Source organism: Phaethon aethereus, assembly GCF_964289735.1.
Source record: "Phaethon aethereus genome assembly, chromosome: 2".
NCBI classification, from domain to species: Eukaryota; Metazoa; Chordata; class Aves; order Phaethontiformes; family Phaethontidae; genus Phaethon; species Phaethon aethereus.
In genome coordinates this window covers 123,170,226-123,189,922 of record NC_138582.1, presented here as the reverse complement: position 1 = coordinate 123,189,922, position 19,697 = coordinate 123,170,226, and the positions used below count along the sequence as shown (strand labels likewise).

Below are 19,697 nucleotides of genomic sequence, written 5' to 3'. Positions count from 1 at the left end.
GTTCTAGAAACTGCTAAACAAGCTGATATTTGTAAGGACCAATTTTTTTATAACACACTAAATATCTTTATTTAGAAAAACCTTCAGACTGGAAACAGTGATGGTGAAAAGTGAACTGCAAATGGCAGGGAGAAAAGGAGCATCAGTGTGAGAGCACAAAAATGCAAAGCAGATCTAAGATTATTATTTGTAGTCTGTCTTTCCATGTCCTCCATGAAATTATAATGGCTGTGAAAACAGAGTTTGTGAAACTACAGGTAAAATAAACTTGTGATATAAAATATGCACCTGCCTAGCCTTCCCGATAGGGACTTCAGTCCCCAAAAATCAGCACTGGGGTCACTATTGGACACCCCATAGCTCCTAGTGCTGCCAAATCTCAAACCTGTCATCACAGCATCATTCCTTTCTGATCTGGCCTCAGCATCAAAAAAGAAGTCTGGCTGCAACATGCTTGTATCCAAGGCCTGCAAAGAGGAGGATCTTCTCACCTGGTATGATAAGAGAGAAGAAGGAACTGGCTTTTCTCTGTAGCAAAATATTAGGAATTAATTTTGTGAGGAGCACGTAACAAATTCCTCCGGCTGTTGCAGCACCCCTGGGTACAACAGAGACTCTGAATCAAAGACTGAGTAGCAAGCCTTGCCCTCTGATTCCTGGGGGTTTCCTACACTGCTGGCAAGAAGCCCCCGGCTTGTTGCTCTCTTACCATTTCCCCGTGCCTTTTGAAGTGTGGTAGTTGGCTGCACAGGGCACATTTTGTGCTCTTCAGGCTGCGTGTTCCTCCAGACACCCAGCTGTGCCAGAGAGAAAGAGAGAAACAGAAAAAAGAAGAAATGGAAGAAGGGAGGCAGGATTATGGCTTCAGGAGTCACAAGATCGGTGGTCTTCATGGTTACAAAGTAGAAATTGCCCATTCACCACTGAGGAGTGAAAAAAAAATACAGAACATTCATTTTGATGACAGAGAAGGAGGAGGAGAGAAGATCACTATTTCATTCCCCATATTGTCCTCTGACAAGAATATTAATATCATTAGAAATAACTGAATGAAGTAGAAAAGCTGGTGGAGGTAAAGAAGCAGGAGGTAGATCTGTAAAATCCATCCATGCACAAAAAACCGAACGCTGCACTGGAGGGAGGGCACTCCGCCTTGAAATAGGGACTGAACAGCCTCACAAGGATGTGCAGCTGGGGTGCTTGTTGCTGTTTTGTTCCCAGAAAATGAGAACTGCCAGCAATCCTCTGGCATCTGAATAGACCCGTGTCAGACAAACTGTATCTGGAGTTGATGGGAAACCAAGCTGGAATACCAAGCAGCCCTTCGATCTGCTGGAAGAAAGGGGGACTGGCTCAGTAAGTAATCTTGCCTTGCAGTTGCGAAGGTACTCCATAAAAGAGCGAGCCCTCTCACTGCACAGCCCTGCAAGACACGCCTGCCTGGGCTGTCTCCGTCCTCATTCCTCCAAACCAGTTCCAACAATAACAGCAACTCCTGCGTGCAGCTGCCTTGTTAGGGAGAAGATGTATTTTTCCTTTTTCTACTGAGGGATGAAGCTTCCAAATCTGTGTGATGTGAGCAGGTGAGGATGTCTGCTGACAAGTCCAAATGATATTTTCAGGTAAGTGATTACCTTGAACAAGCAGCGTAGAGTCAGGCTCATTCTTTTTATTACGCTCCTCTCAGTAATTACTGTTGCCCTAGATTGTCAGTAAGCCTTTCCACAAGGCTCAGCAGCTCAGATGTCTGTATATATTTAGCTGAATAGGGCATCTGAAGCATTTCTAAAGCACCTATTCCCATAGTATCTGTGAGTCTTTAGTGCAGCGTGAGAATGAATTGGGAGCTGCCTGCTCTGTGACTACAGGACGCTGTCCTATTTGTATCACCCATTGTTTAAGTCCCTGGAGGACCAGAAATTAATTTTGATTTACAGGCTCACTCTCTCAAAGTCTGTGATGGAAGTGCATCTCAGAGGCAATAATAGCGTTCTGCGATGTTTTTATATCGTTAAAGGATTGGGACATCTTGCCACTTGAAAACTGTAGCTAATACTACTGTCGTTGCACAGGGAGTGTCAGCGAGTACTGCTTAATTTGTGTTTGTACATGTGATTTCTAGAGCATTTGCTGATGCTGTTTGATGTTACTGCAAATAGAGCTGTTAACTCTGTGTGTCTCATTCCCTGCATTTTGCCAAATACCTTGTGTATTGAAGTTGGGGTTGATCACCCTGTCTAATACTTACCAGGGAAAACAGACAATAACTTGTAAGTTATTGGGAGTTCTGGCACAACAGCCACTGGTAGACCAGCAGGGAAAAGAAATTTTCTATGCAGAGTAACCTACTTTTTCTTCCGTCTGTTCTGCCACCAATCATGGAGATTAAATTTGCTTAATTCTTTGTTTGTACAAAGGCTGCTTCACTGTGAGTGAAAATCATATTGCTTTGACAGATTACAAAGAAATGACCATAACAAAAATGACCTAACAAAAGTAATAATGTATACTTTCTGCCCAGTTTCCATCTATTAAATATTCATTTTGCTCTCTGTAACGTTTTAGGTTTGCTGAGAGACACATGAGAAGTTAATAGTGTCGTGAAGAAAGCTTTCGTTACAGCAATAACATTGCTGTTGCTTTGAACACATTTTGTACAACCTTCTCTCACTATTAGTAAGTCAAGACTGTTAAGTTCAGCATCCCATACACTGCCCATGTGCACCCAAGCCCTGGGTCTATAGATAATGGGTCCTTTGTAGGACTGCTCCCTTTGCTTCCTTTGCCCACGGCAGGCTGAAATGATGAGTCCAGCAGTAGGTCTCAGCACAAAAAGCTCTTCAGGACTTCCTAGAGCAAAAATGTTTGCCAAGTGCTGCTCAGGGTGGCTCTGTTTGTCTTGCTGCAAGGTCTGAGGTAGCAGAGGCCAGAAGAGGTCAAACAACAGACTGAGCTCATTGTGCATATCCATTTGCTGTAGAAAATGTGAATGTGCAGCTCAAAAGTTTCCACTGTATCTCTGGCAATTAGGACTTGGTCCAAAGCCCGCTAAAGTCATTGGGAACCTTTCCACAGGCTTTAGATCACAAGTTACATAAGTTTGTGTTGTTTAAAGGGGGTGCCCCGGGGAGGCTGAACGCGTGAGCTGACTCGACAGCCACGTGCCTGCTCTGCCACGTCATGCGGAAAGGCTGTTCTCGAAGTGCCCATGAAGTGTCCCGTGCAGCACCAGGTGGTACTGACTCCTCAATGAAGCCTTTTAATGTTGTCCTGTGCCAGTACACTGGCACCTAGTGAGGGGTCCCAAGGTCCTGAGATAAAACAGTCAAAGAACATCAGCTGCTGGGGCCCAAATCGCTTTGTTTTTCTGGTTTGGTGGGAGGCAGTTCTGCCTCCTGCATGCAAATAAAGGGGTCGTGAGGAAATTCTCAAATGGTAGGACCCTGCAGATTTCATAGTCCGGGAAAGCAAAATATTCCTAACCCTCTGCTTTTCTGAGACTCACTGAGGACATCAACAGCAGTCTTTTAAAACATTGCTGTAAAGGAACTCCTTCATTTTCTTCATGTACACAATTGCACACACCATTTCTGGACTCTTCATCTGTGTGTATGATGGGAAAAAGTACTGCAGGGAGATCCTGTTGAGATTTGAACCATTGCACCATGTTGTCAGGAAGGAGTTTTTATGGCTACATGCACATCGGCATGCTCTGTGGACACTCTTCTGTCACTGTTGTGCTTCATCCTTGAGTTAATTCATTTTGTACTTAATACTCCCTTCTTGTTGCACTATGCAAGACCACAGCAGGACACAGTTCACACCACAGAGATGTCAGGTCAATTGGCCTTTTCATTAGGGTTGAATGGTTTTAATGTAGTCATAAAATTAGACTCCAAAAGTGGGAATTTGACACACAGCATTTAAAAGCCAAACCAGTTTGGCCCCTTCTGAGCGTGAGTTTCTATACCTTAGAAATGACCCCTTATGAAAAAACTTAATGCTGTGAACTGACCTTTGAAAATATAATTTATTATTTGCTCTAATGTGCTTACATCAGTCTGTATTACCATTATGCCAGCAGACAGTAAGGACTATGCCAGCCCTCAAAGGGCTCATGCTCCAAGTAAGATCAGTCCTAACAGTCTTAGCCAGCCAAAACTGAAGGATTTTGGCAAAGAGCTGCAGGACTGTGCTTTGAACAGATGAGGAGCACCTGCTATGTACCTGCTATCCCACCTGGGATACCAAAACTTTGGCCTTTACAACTTGGTAGCAACCAGATGGTTTCCTTTCAGTGGTAGTATGATTGAGGGTAAGCTGAGGCACCAGGGACGATTGGCTTCGTACCCACCATGGCCCTTTTCTCAGTGCAGGTGCATTTGCGAAGTAGAGACAGAGGTTGGGAAGGGAAGAAATTTGAAGGAGTTGGTTAAGTCCATTTCTGTGACGAATGCCTCCTGCGTCTTAGTAGAGGAATTCAGAATATTGTTTTCCTAGGACAAAGTTGCCAAGCAGAGACAGTTCTAATATCAGGGACATCAATGAGAGCCCCACTTTGTAAGACATTGCATATCCTCAAGTGATAGAAAAGTAAGCAGGAGCTCTGGGCAATCAGGTCACTGCAAATCCAGCCAGAGCATGCGTAGGTGATGACGCAGAGCATCAGAACATACTGATTCCAGCTTTGCTTTTGCTTTCCAGTTGGCTGTTGATCAATTATAAAGCAAATTAATTCCACTTAAAAGGGCCAGCAAAGCCCACTGTGAAGTCCTTATTATCAGCTGATTCTTCCTAAATATACTGCACTGGCTATTTTTACAATTATCTACTAAGCTGAGTATTTTTTCAGTAGTTAGAGGCACAGAAGAGCTCTGGTTGTCACTGAAGGAGTTACTGTGGTCCATTCAACCAGTAAAAATAGTCCTAAGAAGCTGTAGCTTACAGGGCCACAGTGGCTCTGCAGAGGCTGTTAAAGGGAGTCTAGCAGATCAGCAAAACCTGACTTCCACAGCCTGAGACAGCCAAATGTCACGGGGGTTATTGTTTATGGTCAGATAAATTACTTCTGGTGTAGTATTTCCTTTGAATAATTACTCATACTTTACAAGCCACCTAAAAGTACTAGCTAAATGCATCTAGCTTCCCGTGCCTGATGTGTGGTCACCTGCTACCAATGGACTGCCCCAGAGAGGTTATAAATCTTTACAGCAGCAAGCTTCTGATTTATCAGTATTTCAAGAAAGGAGATGGATATTAGGTAGGTTTTTAGCCAAAGATCAGGGTTTCTAACCCCAGGGCACAATATGCAGAAAAGCCGACAACTTCCTTATTCCTTAAGGAATATCCTGGAGGAAAACATTAACCCAATAGAGATGTTTTTCTGCATGTGAGGTGTGAAGGAAAGTAGTTACACAAAGAACATCCAAAAATTTTAGCAGACATTACAATCATTATAATCTAGTCTCTCACAAGATCTGCCAACGCACTTCATCTTGTGTGCTCGGAACAGCAGGCCTAACGCTTCCTGAAACATTATCTCCACACACCAAATCCAAAATAAATTGTCATCCTTTCCTCTTTGAATTTATTCTGTGGCAGCAACTTGTCTTGGCATGAAATATTAGCCATATGGACACTAGAGTATTTGCTTTGACCTTGACCTCAGAATAAGTGCTGCCAAAAATGTGAAGATAACTCCTTCCTTTCATTTCCAAGAGCGATGCTCCACAAGTATAGCACGATCTGCTCTCCTGGTTGCATCTCAGTGTACAGAATATGTTTTTTCTTTGACTAGGTGTTCTGCTAAGAGCATATTGTCTGTAGCTGGCTAGGAACTGGGAACCAGTATCCCAGGTGGTGATTTATTTGACAGAGATATTTATTTCAGAAATTTAAAAAAACCCAAAAAACAAAAAAAAAAGACCAAATTTTAGCATCAGGCAGTGGAAAGCGCAGTGCTTGTAATTGTCTCTCACATTATCCAGTCAGTGTTTTAATCTTCTGGATACTCTGTGAAGTTACAGGAGGCTGCTGAGGGCAAGATGAAGTCAATTTTGTTGGCTGCAGCGTTCTGTGCTGTTCTGGTTCAGAAATGATGGTTAGTGATTGAAGTAGAGCCTTTAGCTGGGTAAGAGGAACAGGTACTGCTGCTTTGGTGAGTTTTTGCTACGTGTATTTGCACTGCTTGCGAATGGGTGTGAATGATGCACAGGATTCAGAATAAACGCATTTCATGCCATTTGCATCTGCCCAACGTGCAAAAGAGCCCTAGGGCCCAGTGGACACCTCATGAGAGATGTTCTTTCATTTTCTCAAGTCCCTGTTTTCCTTTTCTGCTGGTGCTTATAACAGATATTCCCAAGTAGGGTGGAACTAAATGGCATAACAACCTTCACGGAGAAAGCTGGCAAGCCTGGGAGGGGTGGAGAAGGGGGCAGGAAGGCACTCCACAGTCTTGGCTGGAAGGTGATCATTACCCAGTTTGGAGTCCTGCAGCTTTGACGAAGTCATCTCCCTGATTTGTTAAGACTGTGACAACATTTTTCACCTTGACACCACTGGTTGAAATTCACGCTAGCACAGTGCTGAAGGTGCCATCTGATGATGCTCGGTGGACTGTGCAAAATGGATTTATTCCGTGTGCTTCCTAGTGGGCAGAGATCCACATTACACTCGACAGCTTCAACATATGGAAATGGTGACGTGTGATTGATGTGGTCCCTGCAGGTCACGCTAACTCACAGTGTATTAGCCCTGCATCCCGGGGAGGCTTATGCTACTGCAGCTGCCCATGTCCATTATCTGGAGTAAGAATAAATGGAAACATTGGTGCTCCCAGCAGTGTGTACCTGGCACCTCATGAAATGATGTGCACTACAGAGGGTGGCAGGAGGCAAATTTCACACAATCCAACCCCACAGCACTTGTGAGCGCAGAACAGGTTGCAACCGAACGTTTGCATATGGGTACAAAGGGCAGTTGTGTTACGATTGTGTCATGCCCCTAATAATCATGTGGCTTTTTAAAATGACTGTGCTAGCTATGTTTTCTTATTCATTTCTAACATTTGGAGATTTTCCACATCTCATATTCTAAAATAAGTGACTAGATTTTCCAAAGTTGCTAAATAAAGGACAGCGTATATAACCCAGGAAGAACTCTCATCACATGTCCCTTCTTGACCTAATTTTTGGCAAGGGCTAAGCAGCTGCTCTCTCAAAAAACAAATTGCTTAATGGCATCCAAGACTGGAGGCAGCCAAATTTAGGATTTTGCAGTCAAAAGAATGAGCGACTAAGGTTCCCTGTAATGATGCAGACATTCATCTGGAGGTCTCCTGGCCAAAACAAAAATGAAAACATCTTGTGTTTCTACCCCTAAAGAGTAGGATGCTTTGTAGCTTCTACAGGGAAATCACCTGCCTATGACACTTTAAAGCACTCTCCTGAGTCCATACTGCAAGCTCCTCTCTCCCTTTACTGCAGAGATTCCCTGCAACCTTCCCGTTCCCACTTCGCCACTCCCACGGCTGTGGGGCCACTGCAGCCCCTTGTGGATTTTCCTTTCTCTTCCTACCTTCCCGGAGAAGCCAACGAAGTTGGATGTTAACTCTTCTGTCCTTCTGCAGAACATGGAAGGTATTCCTTCCTGCCAGATGTGCAAGCCGTGCAGTTCCCTGTGCGCTGGTCCCTCCCTGGTGTCTCACCCTCTCTCTGTGTTTTTTCCTCCAGGTGTTCTACTGATCTTGGCACTGACAGAAGAGCTGGTGTTTTCTGTTCAGGTACTGTCTCCCAGTGTCTCCTCCTCTCAGGGCTTCCCAATGGACACTACCACTATCACAGCCATGGGAACAACACCTCGCCACAAAGACAGCCACGCGGCAGAGCCCCTTCCCACGTCCACTCGTGCCATTCACCATCCTGTCAGCCTGGCAGAGAAAGCCCCTTCCACCGGGCAAAAGCAAGCGAGCGGCCCTCGCGTCGGCGAAAAGGAAACGTATCATTTATACAACCAGAGTGCTTTGTACTCGGGACAGACTCGCCCCAAGGGGAAAAAATTCCAGGTTTTCAAAGGCAACTTCACGGAGTCCTCAGAGCCTTACCTAAAGACGACCCTGCATTCTCCCTTCCCTACCCTGAGGACCCCTTTCACAGACCACCCGTTTCAGTCCCAGACCGCAGCGTCCAGCAATCCCAATGGCACGGGGCTGGCAAGAACTACACACTCAGACCCTTCTCCCCACCGCAACGCTTCGGGAAGCCTTAGGGAAGCAGAGCGAGGGGATGGGGCCGAGCTAGTGGCGCAGGAGGCAGATTTTGCCACCACAACTGCTGGACCATCAACTGATCCCGAAGCAGTGTCGGTGCCTTTTAAACCCACCCACTATGGCGTGTGGGATATGCTGAGCAAAAACAGCTCTTGGGTAACCTTGAATCTCAGTACAAATGTCCCTCTGTTTGCTGGCCCTGGATCTGCAACAGCAGCAGTGCGTCACTCGGTCCAGACCAGATTTGATGTCAGTGTCTCCTCCTCGGCAGCAGGAGACCCCAAGGGACCCACTCCAACACAGCACGGCGTGGTGACTAACGCAACCTTGCTGGGCAGTGCTCTCTCCGCAGCGCCCGCCACGAGGTTGTCCAGCTCCATTTCCACAGCTGGCTCCACTGCCACTGGGAACTTCCTAAACAGACTGGTTCCTGCCGGGACCTGGAAACCTGGGGTACAAGGAAATATCTCCCATGTCACTGAGGGCGACAAACCCCAGCACAGAGCAACCATCTGTCTCAGCAAGATGGACATTGCCTGGATCATTCTGGCCATCAGCGTACCTATATCCTCATGCTGTAAGTTAATTGCCACTTTATTTTGCTTTCTCTTTCCTCAAAATTCAGATTTCAGCCCATGATTCAAGGACCAGGTGGAGAGCTTGAGATAGATGAGAAGCAATCACTAGACCAAAATCTGAGGCATTCACCAACCAAAGTGCTTAACTCCAAAATTCAGGGCTACCATGTTTACACTCATATACTTCATACTACTTCTTCCATTGCTATTAGAAATCTTATTAGTCTTTTTGGGCTCACAATTTGAGGGTGTAACACAAGGCTGAACAAGTCTAGAAGGCGGAGCAGCTTTATTTCAAGGCGGGTGACCAAAAATTGTACAAGTCTTTAATCTAGGAACCACTATATTCTGCTCTGGAATTGGGTTTAAAAAGCCCACTGCTAACCCAAAAGATTAATGACAGTTGTAATGACTATTACCTTAGGAAACACCAGTTTTCCAGCACAATAAAATATTCCATTGCAGGCAGTTTGTGAACTATCAGATTTTAAAGTCTAGTAACCAAATTGCTGGTTTCCTCCAGTTTAATTCCAACTTTGCAGCTGCCAAGGGAGCAGGAAGAGTTTGACATCCTGGCCTTCAGACCCCAGGAGTCAGCCACCTGCGGGACCAGGACAGGCTGGGTTCCCAGAGTTGGCTTAGGGTCTGGTCGTTTGACTCAGTTAGAAAAAAAACACATGAGAAATTATGAGAAAGCTTGTGAGTGCATGCTGGGGTGTCCCCTGCTTAGCTGGATTATATAAACAAGGTGGGACAACATATTCTCTGGGGTTTCTCTGTTGCAAGGTCTGATTATGCTGATCTGTCTGGAGTGGAACAAAAATAAACATTTCCCAGCCCTTGTTGCTTCAGGAAGCATGAAAGGGTAGCAGCCAACAATATTGAGTATTAATTCTGTTATTTACAGCTACGAGCTGTACTGAGGACAAGGCTAGATGAGCTGACCGAGCCAGTCTCACACACAGCTTACTCCTGCCAAAAAGGACAGCACTGCTCTCTCCTGCCCTCTCCGAGGCGCAGCCACCTCAGCCTGCCCTGCTCCGTCTGCCTGGGCCTGACCTGACACCTCCCTCAGACCCTTTCAGATTGCTGAAGTGGCCAAAAGATATTCCCTTTGCTCTTTAGTACCTTCTGTCCACTGAGTGAGCTGAATCAGCTCCCCACCGGGTCAGACGAGCACAAGACCCGGAGCAGATGAGGCTGCAGGAGTACACCCCCAGAGAGGGAGCCGCACTGATCCTGTCAGCAGCTGCAAATTATTGGATTGGCTCAGCATATCTGTTAGACCTGGACCATCGGTTCTGCTATTGCCAACGTGGTTGAAACCATGAGTGAGAACAAAGCTTAAACCTAAAATACGGACAATGAAAATAAAAAGAAACCAAAGCAGAAATGTCCGTACGTACTTCTGCAAAGTTGGAGAGGAGAAACTGCGATATAGCAAGCACAGGATGAGCAGCAGTGGTATTTGATGATTTGATGAACAGGGCCTTGTCTATCAATCACTAGAAATAGAGGATCAAATAAATTCTTTCAAGCATTATCTTTGGGGCCAATATTCACAAAGAAAGCTGATCTGGTTAGAAAGCGTCCAAATACAAAACACAAAATATAACACCGTACAACACAAGCATAGGAAGCATAACCAGTGTGTAAACTGGTACATGTCTCTGCCTGCAGTGTGTCACATGAGCTGATAACTAATGATAGTTATTAATAACAATAATAATGTGAAGAATCTGTTGGCAGGACTTCTGACCAACTATTCTTTAAATATTCATTCAAACTTTTGTTCTTATCATATGTGCCATAACAGTACGTGTTCATATGACTGGGCCTATTCTGTTTCTTATATCTGTAAGCTACATTTTTTAAAAAGGAAAATGTTATTTTGAAAATTATCTATACCAGCTTTAATACAACTGAGTGTTTAAGTGATTCTGATATTTAAGTAAGTCCTGCTTTCAGGGCCATATTTCTGAGGATGGTCTTCAGTGGGACTCTCCTTTTAAAATCTGGGGATCCTTAGGTATAGTTCAGAGTTGAAGTGAATGGTAGGCATTGAAATGGGATTTTTTTGGATCTGGCTGAAGTGCTCAGGGAATTGCTTTCATCCAAAAGTTACACTGTTTAAACTACGCCATGACAAGTGCTGTTGTACAGGCATAGGTTATTCCCATAGGAGAAGAAAAATAAGTTATGACAAGCTAAACCACTTTTGCCCAGCTCCACATGCATTGGTCGTGGTTCCCCTCTTGTGCTGCACACCGGCGGGGCACTTTATTTCAGGCATCCGTCTGTCTTCAGGCAGGGATGTATGGTGTGCGGTGTGCGGTACGGGGTGTGCGGTGTGCCGTGTGCGATACGGGGAGCAGGGCGTGTGGTACGGGGTGCGCGGTGTGCGGTGTACAGCGCGCGGTGCACAGCGTGCGGTACGGGGTGTGCGATGTGCGAAGGGGACTGTCGCCACCTCCTGGGCACAGGCGCCTGCAGCTGAGGACAGAAGGCCCCGCGCTGGCATTTGCTCATCACTTCTGGTCTAGAGGGGGCTGATGCTAAGAGGCGGATGAAGAGTACAGCCATTTGGATCCCACTTCGTCTTCAAGGGCTGAAAACGCTTTCAGTGAGAGGCTCTCGCAGCTGTTGGGGGCACGGACTGAGAAAACACCATCCTGATCCTGCCTTGGGATGCTGAAAGGTGGAGGTATCTTGGATCGGGACTCACACCCGTGCTCTTAAATATCTGAGCTTGCTTAGGAAAGGGACAAGCCACGGAGCAAGTCACTGAGGTCTCCTATCACAGGAGGTTATTGCTGCCCCGGGGCTGCGGGTTGGAGGCTCTCTGCTCAGGCTGGCACCTTCAAGGCTGCTGGCCAGACTCCCCGAGGGGAACAGCAAGCCCTGAGCTGCTGCTGAGGCACCTGTGAGAAAGGACAAGGCCCTGCACTGGGGACACGCTTTCTAACCAGATCAGCTTTCTTTGTGAATATTGGCCCCAAAGATAATGCTTGAAAGAATTTATTTGATCCTCTGTTTCTACTGATTGATAGACAAGGCCCTGTTCATCAAATCATCAAATACCACTGCTGCCCTGCAGCCCCGATGCAGGGAAGTTAGCAACACGCCCTGGAAAGAAGTGGAAGGAGGTGAGAAGAGGCAACCGGAGCCTGTGCATGGCTGCAGAACTGCAGGAATCTAATTAGCTCGGCTCCCTCCTCCTGCTAATGGAGGGTGCGCCTGAGCCAGCTCGCTGACCTCCGGGCTGTCGCTGGAGCCCTTGCAGAGCTGCGCAGTGGCCAGTGCATCTCCTCTGCCGGGAGCCCTCGTGCCTTGCCCCATGATCCCGCCGTCGTGCGAGGCGTGGGGGGGAGGCTGGAAAAGCCTGCCTTCTCAGGGGGCTTCTGGGCACAGCTTGTGCTGCCCGACATCCTTGGAAGGGAAAATGCACCACGATGCTGCAGGGACAGGTCTGTCCCTCTCTGATGCGTGGTGCAGTCAGGCCCCACGTGCTACTCGCTGTCACACCTTTTATTGACAGGTAGCTGTTAAATGAAAACCTGTGGGCATTTTAACTTCCATAGCAGGGGCAGTGACCTGCCAGAGTGACCACAGGAGCCCTTGGATCCTCGTCCCCGCTGGAAAAAGTGCCTGGGATGCTACACTTCTCCTCGTGGAGGAAAGACCCCGCCGGGCTCCTCGCTGGCCCATTCCCGCCGTGGGGATTTGCATCTCAGAGCAGGAAGCAGCAGAGCGTTTGTTCAGCACCGCTGTGCCCTGGCATCTGAGCCCCACTGAGGACTGGCAGGTCCCACCAGCCATGCTGGTGGCATGGCTCAGTGGCTGTAGCACTGGCCTGATGACCTGGGCCTCGGAAGCTCACTTGCTGAAATAAGAGATGGGATTTAGCCTCCCCCTCCTTACGGTACAGATTTCTTTAAGGATGCATAGGTTTCTGAGTCCCACAGAAATCCCCTAAAATACTAGCCAGAAAAATAATGCTTTGAATAGGAATGCACGAGCCATCTCTGCTGGGTGAACCTGGGGAAATCATTTCACCTTTTGGTACTGAGTTTCGTGGTAGAAATAACAGGGGTGATGTTGCTAACGCCATTTGAGGGCAGCAGAAATAAAGGATTCTGTATCATTGCGTTTCCAGAAAAGCAAAGTCATATGTAATACCGATACCAGTATTTCCTGCATGTGATAGTTTGAGTTGTTTTTGCGGTGTCCTTCAGGCAGCCTTGAACATTTTTGTGCACATGCATTTGTACGTGTGCGGGCACCTGTCTCTGCAGTGCAGAACGACACAATAGGAGCTCATTTTAAAAGCCACCGTCCCAGTCCTTGGGCTGCCAGTACTTACGTCTCTGTAATTACAGAATGTCACAAGAAAACATGGTAGAACAGAAACTTGCAAATCAGATGCAGAGAAGTCAATTCATTCAGTCAGTTCTGCTGACACGGGAAAAAGCGAGAGGCTGAGCCTCCGAACACAGGCGTCAGCAGAACTCAAAGAATATATGAAGAATTGCCGTGGACCTAACCCCACTCAGCTCACATTTCATGCACTGGGACGCGTTCAAAAATTCTCTCACCCACTTTTGCTATCAGAAAACCTACGAACGTTTTCTCCGCAGTCTGAAGCGAGAGAGATCCCAAGCCCTGAGTCTAATACCCAGGTGTGAGCTCAAACTGAGCTGGAGAAGAGCCTCCTGTCTCCAGATGTAAGCAGCTGTGGTCAATAACCAAACACATCATGATACCTGTGCTACAGCTAAGGCTGTACTGCTATAGATGGCCACAGTAAATGAAGGAAATTAAAAGAAATACAGAAAAAACATTATTTTAATCATTGAGGCATGGGTTCTGTAGAAACTTAGTTTATATTATGATCTGCAGGCATAGGGAGAAGTAAATTAATATCCTTCAGTGTGAGTATCTCCTGACTTATAAGTGCTTGCAACGTTCAGGTCTGTTAACATCATGTTTTACATGGGAGCTGGAGAGTGGAGGAAGGGGTATGCAGCTATATAAGATTGGTAAAATGTTTAAATGAATTGAAAGAAAAGACAGAAGACTATCAGGAACTGTAGGGAGTTAGTATGATCTCATTATACTGCATTTATGAGGCTTGTATTGAATATGGTTTCTAAACCTGGAGGTTTATGTTTTTAAAAAAATATTGGAAGATAGAAAAGAGCCATGTGAATGATATAATTGCTGAGAAATGCAACATAACTCCACTTGTGTCATCATGTATTCCAAGAAGAGGATGAAGCCCACATATATGGGGGACATTTCTGATAGCATAGTGGAAGCTTTTAATAAAAAAGGCAAAAGGAGATTGAGGAAGTGGCAGATAAAGCTGGAGACATTTAGACAACAAGGGGAATATAAAGATGTCCCCACAATGGAAATTAAGTATTGACACATCCCATTTGTGGGAATGGGATAGATATCCGGTCCCTCCATGACCCTAAATGAAGCTGGGTATTCTCCTGTGAGATGTGCTGTATCTTAAATACAGCTTATGGTTAAGTTAACAGGTGAAAGTCTCCTGGTGTGCAGGTGGTGTGCAGGTGCGAGTAGATGATGGACGTGTTCCCACCAGCCTAGAAACCTGTAAATCTGTGAGAATCTCATTTCTCCCATTTGTCAGATGTATTATGTCCTGTTTCATGGGTGGGGGGGACAGATAATGCAGACGTAATTTGCCTTGGGGCCAGAAAGAGGCCAGCGTCAGAGCCAGAGCTTGTCAGCAGCTCTTAGCCCCTGAATGTGTGGGCTGACTTTTCTCCCTCCAGACTAGCAGCAGGTTAAAGGATACGGGTGAGAAACGCTTCTGAGCTCCCGGAACCTCCAGGGTCCACAAAATTGCAGACACCCCTGATATTTCCTAACAAGTATTGTAAACTGTGTACAGGGAGCTTCAGGCTGACACAGGGACAACGCTGAAGTGTCCTTCTTGTGGCATTCGCTATTAACTAAGATGCAGCAGGCAAAGGGAAAAGTCAGTTCAGCTTTTCTGACTCTCAGAAAGCATCCAGGTGGGTGTTTGCAAACCAGAGAAGAGTTAGCCCTTTTTCTGCCCAAAGGGTTGGCCATCTCTGAAACAGATGTGATACATGACAGCACCAAATAACAGCACTTTCTCGTCCTTACAAGGGCATCACATAATATATCAGGAAAGATAAGTGGGGTATAGCAGCTACTGATTCTCTCTTCCACTCTGTTGTTGTCGTTACTGCCATTTCTCCCTTCCAAACCATCTCTGCCCTCTATGTATTTCATCCACTTAATACGTCCTCGCTGGCCATCGCAACTGTCTGTCTGGAAAGAGGTTTTTCTGTAACACACATAATTCTAATGATGAGAACAAACAGAGATCTAAGAATATTGGTAAAGCTGTACCCTGTTCCTGGTATTGTTCTGGAAGTGAGCAGTCCTATGGTAGCTACCTTAATTGCACTAAAATGTGCCTCAAAAGGGCAGTTAATATGAGATGAAGAGGGGAATAGCCCCATTCCAGCCCTGCTGTCCTCTCTCTCCCTGTTAAATCGGGTCTCCTCTGCTTTGAATTGGGGCAGCTTAGGTAGACAGCCTTCTGCTAAAATATGTTATATTAGCGGAAGCTCAGGAACCCATTTCCCACCATCTTCCATCCGTTTGCTCGTGTGTGCACTAAGGTCGGAGGCCAAGAGCATAATTAAGGGAGACAGCATTATTGCTGTACAGCAACCATATCTGCACATGGCAAAGCCATTTCCTGCTGGAAGAAGCAGAGATGTCTCTTGACTCAATGTCACTTGCTTTCCAGCCCCTAAAACCCAAATCCGATACTTCTCTCTCAGCAGCCACAACATTTCATAAGCTGTAAAACCTCAGGCTTTCAAAATATTTGCACAGCAATAGGGCCAGCTTTACTGGGGCTCTCGTACCCTCAGGCACCTTCAGAAACGCTCTGTGCCTTAGGGAGCACTTGTTGCTGGAGTACCGAAAAGCTCCATATACTCCATTACCCACATACTGGGTGGACTAAATGTAGGTCCTGCTTCACCTTCTAATCTTAATGAGCCTGCAGGTCAGGCTGGGACATGGAGAGGGTAGCAGCAAAGCAGGGAGCAAAGATGCAGCCCTTCGGGAGGATGGGCAGGGAGAGCAGTTCTGGTGGCCCCCGTGGGGTGCCTGCCTCCAGGCACAGCAGCTGGAGTCGTGCTGCCGGGCCATCAGCAAATGACGTTATTGGTGATAGAAAGACTGAAGCAATATGAGTTGAAGATAATAGTAAGTTTGATGATGAGCTGCTTTTTTGAAACGTGCAGGAACAGCACGGGAGATTTTTCCATTAGTTTCTAAAGATTTATAGCATAAGCTCACCTTTCGCTATGAATGAGACATAAACTGCCGGAAGTCAAACCCATTAAGAGGATTTTTTTAGTAGCTCAGTCTGTTGTTTTAAATAGAGCTCTAGCCTTGCACTTTCGTATTGCCATTTTATGTACGTAGATGGGATAAGAAATTAGACCCATGGCATATGGGTAGCTGCAATGTTTGTCAAAACATACAAAGCAGCTTTGACCTCTCTGCAGTCTTTTCTTTCCTTTGGGCTATAATTCTAATAAATAATTTCATCTGTAGCTGAGAAAATAATATATTTTTCTGCTTCATGAATATTTTCTCCATTCTTTTCTATCGTGAGGGTTTTAGAAATAATGGAGTGAATTTATGGCAGGGTGTTCCCCATTTCACAGGTACAAATCAAAGTAAGTACACATCCAGCTACCTGTCTGTCTGTATAAATCAGGTAGATTACAAGCACAACTAGTCAATTAATTCCACAGGTATAAGATAAGCACACAGAGCTTATGCATTAAACCCTGGCACGCGCCTCAACTTCTGCCTGTGCAAGGACCAGTGGGAGCAGTAAGTGTGTTACAGTGGGTTTGCCTGGCTTTCGTAAAATTGCCAAGATTACCCATCTGAATTGCAACAGAGATGACTAAAACGAAAGCAATTCCAGAAAATAACACTCCACCAGCTTTGTGTTCAGCCTGCCCGCTGGGGGAGCATTGTCCTGGCATCTCTGCGGGTGCCTGTGGCCTTGAGACCAGACAGACAATTGCATCAACAAGTTTCACTTTGCTGGTCACGTCGCCTTGCCTAACTGCTCTACTTTAAGCTAAATTTTTCAAATTGAAGAAGTTTAAGTGTGTGCAGCAGATAAGAACAAAAGCCAGGCTCAGACACCATCGATACCCAGGCAAGTGTGGGGAGCGGATTACACTTAGCAGTAGATCCCACATCCTGATACAGCTGGTGGAGACAGGCAGGAAAACCCCAGCTCTGGGGTTAATGCTACCCTGGAAGCATAAACTATGTCAGACAGGTGCCGGAGGGGATCTCCACGCTGCCTCATCACTGTCTCATCCCGTTCAGGAGCCCATCTGTTCCCCTTGCTGGTCACTGATGTTTTGGAGCATGGTCACAAAGTACCCAAAATCCAGGTTATCAATGTGAGGTGACAGGGGCAGGGATCAGTGGCACTTCAGGGCAGCTTTCAGTATTGAAGACGTACAACTACATGCGTTTATGAATTTGCTATTTAAGCCTAGGACAGGTGTCTCTCACTGCCCATTTGCTAATGTGCTCATCGCTGCAGCGTCTGAACATGCTAGAAGCAGAAAAGATCTGCGCAAAGGCATCCTTCACAGTCCCTGGGGAGTACCCTCTGTCCTACAGCGTCTATAAATCCCTGCTTAGGTATTAAAATGCCATCAGTTACAACACCAAAGCTTTTCATTAGCCAGGCAGCCACATCTTGAAGATTATAAACTCACATCAAAAAGAAAGTAAAAACCGCTTAGCCTGCCAAGCCCAAGGCGTCATCTGCTTGGCCCAGTTTCTGATTTAATTGCATGGGTTTTGTTAGGAGAGAGCTAGATCTGACTAAGGGTGAATGGTATGAATGAAGGTCGCCAGCCCTCTCCTTAAGTACTGTAAAAAACAAATCCATGGTACTGATGAGTCCTTATTGAAAGGAAATAACCAATTTTTTGACATGTTTCTATTGACAGCAGTTCTGCTGACAGTCTGCTGTATGAGGAGGAAGAAGAAGACATCTAACCCAGAAAACAATCTGAGCTATTGGAATAATGCTATTACCATGGACTACTTCAACAGGCATGCTGTAGAGTTACCGAGAGAGATCCAGTCCCTGGAGACTTCAGAGGTATCTCACTTGCAGAACTACTGTCTGAAAACTGTAACTGAAGCCATGTGAGCAGAAGGGCAGAGGAAGTCATATTAATAAAGCCTTGAAATCCCTATACATATTCAGGGAAACAGCTTTTCGAGAAGGACTCACCCCCACACGTGTGTAAGATGGGGTAAATATGTCACCAAAACCGGATTGCCATCCTATTGCCAGCTATTGCAGATATATTCTGTATTGCTGTGTGTTCATGGGAGTTAATCACCTCTAGGTGAATAAGTTCCCAGGTTTCTCATGCTTCTGAGCCTATGGCCAATGTCTAGCCATACCATGACTGCTTAGGAGAGCTCTTTGGGCTGGCTTGTTACTGACAGTCACTCCTTCTGTGAGTGTCCCACACAGCATCATATAAGAGAGGTAGTACAAGTTAATAATGCAAAGAAATTTTGTGTATTTATGTCTCAGGAGCTGCCTATTGCTTCTCAAATACCAGTTCAGGGGGTGAGTGTTCCCAGTATATAAGCAATCAAAACATCAATATATGAAAGTGTGTAGTAGTGCTATATACATACCAGCCTTTACTTAACAGATCTGACTGGTTCAGTGGGATTATTCATATATGGGCAGATGATCCTACTAAAAGAAATGTATCCTCTGGCCTCAGAGATAGAGAAGAAGAATTTAGCTTAGTTCAAAGTTATTTAAAACCTAGAAACAGTGGAGAGTTTGGGCTTATGCTAAAGTGATTTCAGATCAACTAGCTGACTAGCTCATCTCATTAAATAAAAAGTATTTAGAAAGGAACCTCTGAGATGTAACTAGACACGCACTCACAGTCTCTTCATTAACCCCGCTTTGCTGGCAATCATGTTACTTAAGCTAAGGCAGGACCTGCTCTAAACTTACCAAGAATGGAATGTTAGGCCTATTCACATACAGTACGGTCTCCAAAAGCTGTCATCTGAGTCATTAAAACCTGATCAGAACATGACTAACTGGGGCATGCTCAGGTAATTTGGAACCATGTATGTGGTTTTCTGACCTTAAAAATAAGCTGAAAATGCATCTTGGAGGAGTCAAGCCCAGCTTATAGATAGGAAACTGTTGTAATGCATCATGAAAGTGAAAAAAAGGAAGAATGTGAAAGTTCATGTTCTGCTAAGGGACCTGGAGTTTGGTGCATCTGAATTCTGGGTCCCTAGATTGAGAAAGAATCAGCCTGACTATCAGAGGAGCTCTTCACTCTTGGCTCCTACTGCCTGAAGAAAGGTAAAGCAGTCTCACCAAACTTAGCTCTCCAGGAGCTGGGGCCTCCAAAATTCAGGCACTTTCTGGGGATTGGGAGAAGTGATAAAAGTAAGAGCCCATTTCTTACCTGCATTTGCACAAGGCAGCAGAGTGCCCTGCATGCTCACAGAGAGTGAGGGGTGTGAATTGCTCACCCTGCTTCTCTCTCTCTCTCTCCTAGGACCACCTCTCTGAGCCACGCTCCCCCGCCAACGGCGACTACCGTGACAGCGGGATGGTCCTCGTGAACCCCTTCTGTCAAGAAACGCTATTTGTAGGACATGAGCAAGTCTCTGAAATATGACCCCACAGCTGCCCGTGTATTGCAGTTTCATCTCTACCGTCTCCAAAT

The 19,697-nt window shown here is 45.8% G+C and overlaps 1 protein-coding gene across 1 annotated transcript in view; it reads left to right on the top strand.

Annotated features, from left to right (window-relative positions):
- TMEM108 (transmembrane protein 108) overlaps nt 1-19,697 on the top strand; it is a gene marked incomplete at its 5' end in the record, with an annotated part of 88,523 nt that extends 68,826 nt beyond the window's left edge. Inside the window, 2 exons of the mRNA XM_082014915.1 lie at nt 17,922-18,076; nt 19,527-19,697. Of these exons, the coding sequence (XP_081871041.1) occupies nt 17,922-18,076; nt 19,527-19,649 (278 nt within the window). The 3' untranslated portion in view covers nt 19,650-19,697. The remainder of the gene's footprint in view (nt 1-17,921; nt 18,077-19,526) is intronic.